General features: G+C 57.5%; 1 protein-coding gene across 1 annotated transcript; it reads right to left on the reverse strand.

Annotated features, from left to right (window-relative positions):
* Positions 1-671: 671 nt before the first annotated feature.
* Positions 672-1,397, reverse strand: MFIFM68171_04160 (uncharacterized protein; the record flags this gene model as incomplete). Its single annotated transcript, XM_071059580.1, has 3 exons — positions 672-977; positions 1,064-1,225; positions 1,284-1,397. 3 exons carry the CDS (start codon positions 1,395-1,397, stop codon positions 672-674), a joined length of 582 nt encoding a protein of 193 aa, XP_070915681.1.
* Positions 1,398-1,882: the final 485 nt, after the last annotated feature.

Below are 1,882 nucleotides of genomic sequence, written 5' to 3' on the forward strand. Positions count from 1 at the left end.
CCACATCCGCCACCAGGGGCAGAGGCGGGATAGTCCCGCCTCCATGAGCGTGTAAGTAAACGGGTGGCGCGCGGCGAACTGACCAACGGGGGGCCGAGAAAACGACGGATGCTCAAGCGAGGTGCATGTGCGCGCTCACTCATCCGCCCGTCTCTGTCCACCCTACATCCGCAGAGGAGCGGTGCGTTTCCGTCCACCCAGGTAGCTTATCCGCCCATGCATCCATTCAGTTTGGGAACCACGTCGCGCATGAGCTCATTCCCGTCTCCTCCCCCTCTCAGGGAAAATGCCACAGGCTGAAGTGATATTGCCATCCCCGTTCCTTGTCCGCCACTTGTCAAAGCCATCACCTCCCATCCCGCTGTCCGTCGCGATCCCGTACTGTTTCCCTCGACTACTCTATTCATCGTACCGGACGCCCGCGGCTTGCGGTATCGCAGTGGCGAGATACTGCGCTGCGTTGTTTCTCTCCGGGTGGCGGTTAATTGATAATCTAGCAACGAAGCTGAATGGTGGGCAGATCAGAGATGTCAGCCTTGCCGCCGCTCTCTGCGAGCGCGCCGGGGTCGTCGGTGAAGAGAAGAACCCAATCCTCTGGGAATGCACGTCGAAGCCAAGCTGGACAAAGAATGAAGAGCACCCAAATGAGCTTTCCTCATTGCCGTCCGAACTCACAACGGATATCCCGAGTTCATGTCGCCGTAGACATACATGTCCATATCTAGCCCCTCGGCGCTCGTGCCGGGGCCCATGTTGGGATGGCCGCCGTAAGCGAGGTCGACCTGCTGGTGGTAGCTGTGATCCTTGAGCTGGGAGGTTTTGAGTGCCACATATTCAGCGTGAAGTGTCGCATATGCCTGGCTGAGGACATCGTTTCGCTGCTTGGCGTCGTTGAGCATCTGCTCGAGGTCTTTTATCCTCTGGTCTTTCCGCTCGCGGTATGCCCGCTGAGATGCGCGGTTCTGTGCTCTTCGCCGCTATGCGAGAGAAATTTGTTAGGAATGTCTGATTTAGGGGTTGGGTTGTGAGAGCCTCCGATATTATGGGTAAAAAGGCTGCGTACCGACAAAACGGAGGGCGGCGCATTCTTGTAGCGGTTCTCCCGTTTCCTCTTAGCCGCAGGTTTTTGCTCCTGTGCGGGCTGCGGAGACCCTGTCTCTTCACGCCCGGGACTTGGATACGCGCTTGGAAGACTGCTGATGTCCGCCGCCGACGTCATGTCATACTAACGCCAGCTGTCAGAACCATGCCAGCCGTGTCTGTCACGGACTTTAGAAACTTACCCCCGAGGTGCTAGGACTCTGTGATCCGGAGCCGTGCTGCTCTGGGTCTCCGTACACATAGTAGAGTGAGTTCGCCGGCGAAGGCAGGTCGAGGAGGTTACCGAGATCGTCCATGGCAGTGCTTCGCGTGAGCGTTGATGTATGTAAATGTGCGGGGTGGTTGGAAGGAGGCCTTTATGAAGCACGGAGAAGAAGTAAAAAGGTGACTGATGATGACAAGATGAGGAGCTGGAGCCAGGACACGGTCCTGACTGACGCTGGGGAGAGCAGTATTATATCCATCGACAAGGCTCAAAGCTCCACGTATATGGTCATCGGCGGGAGTCTGTAGGCTGAGCCGGGACTCGACCCACATGGGAGTAGAGCCAGGTACCCTGCTTTGAAGATCAGAGACGCTACCCGAACTTTGATACCTCCTTGTGGGTGACATGGGGTCTCTCCCTGCAGGTGAGGGGCGACTTGCAGGTACGTACTTGGCCTGCGTGAGTATTGTACATTTCATTACCGCCCTTCTGCGTCTCTTTCCGCGGCTTGCCGATGCGGGCATTCGTCAACGCGCCGCGCAGTCGGGGAAAGGAGCAGACACAGGGCGCCGGTGG

The sequence above is a fragment of the Madurella fahalii genome, assembly GCF_045866475.1.
Source record: "Madurella fahalii IFM 68171 DNA, scaffold_2, whole genome shotgun sequence".
NCBI lineage: Eukaryota > Fungi > Ascomycota > Sordariomycetes > Sordariales > Madurella > Madurella fahalii.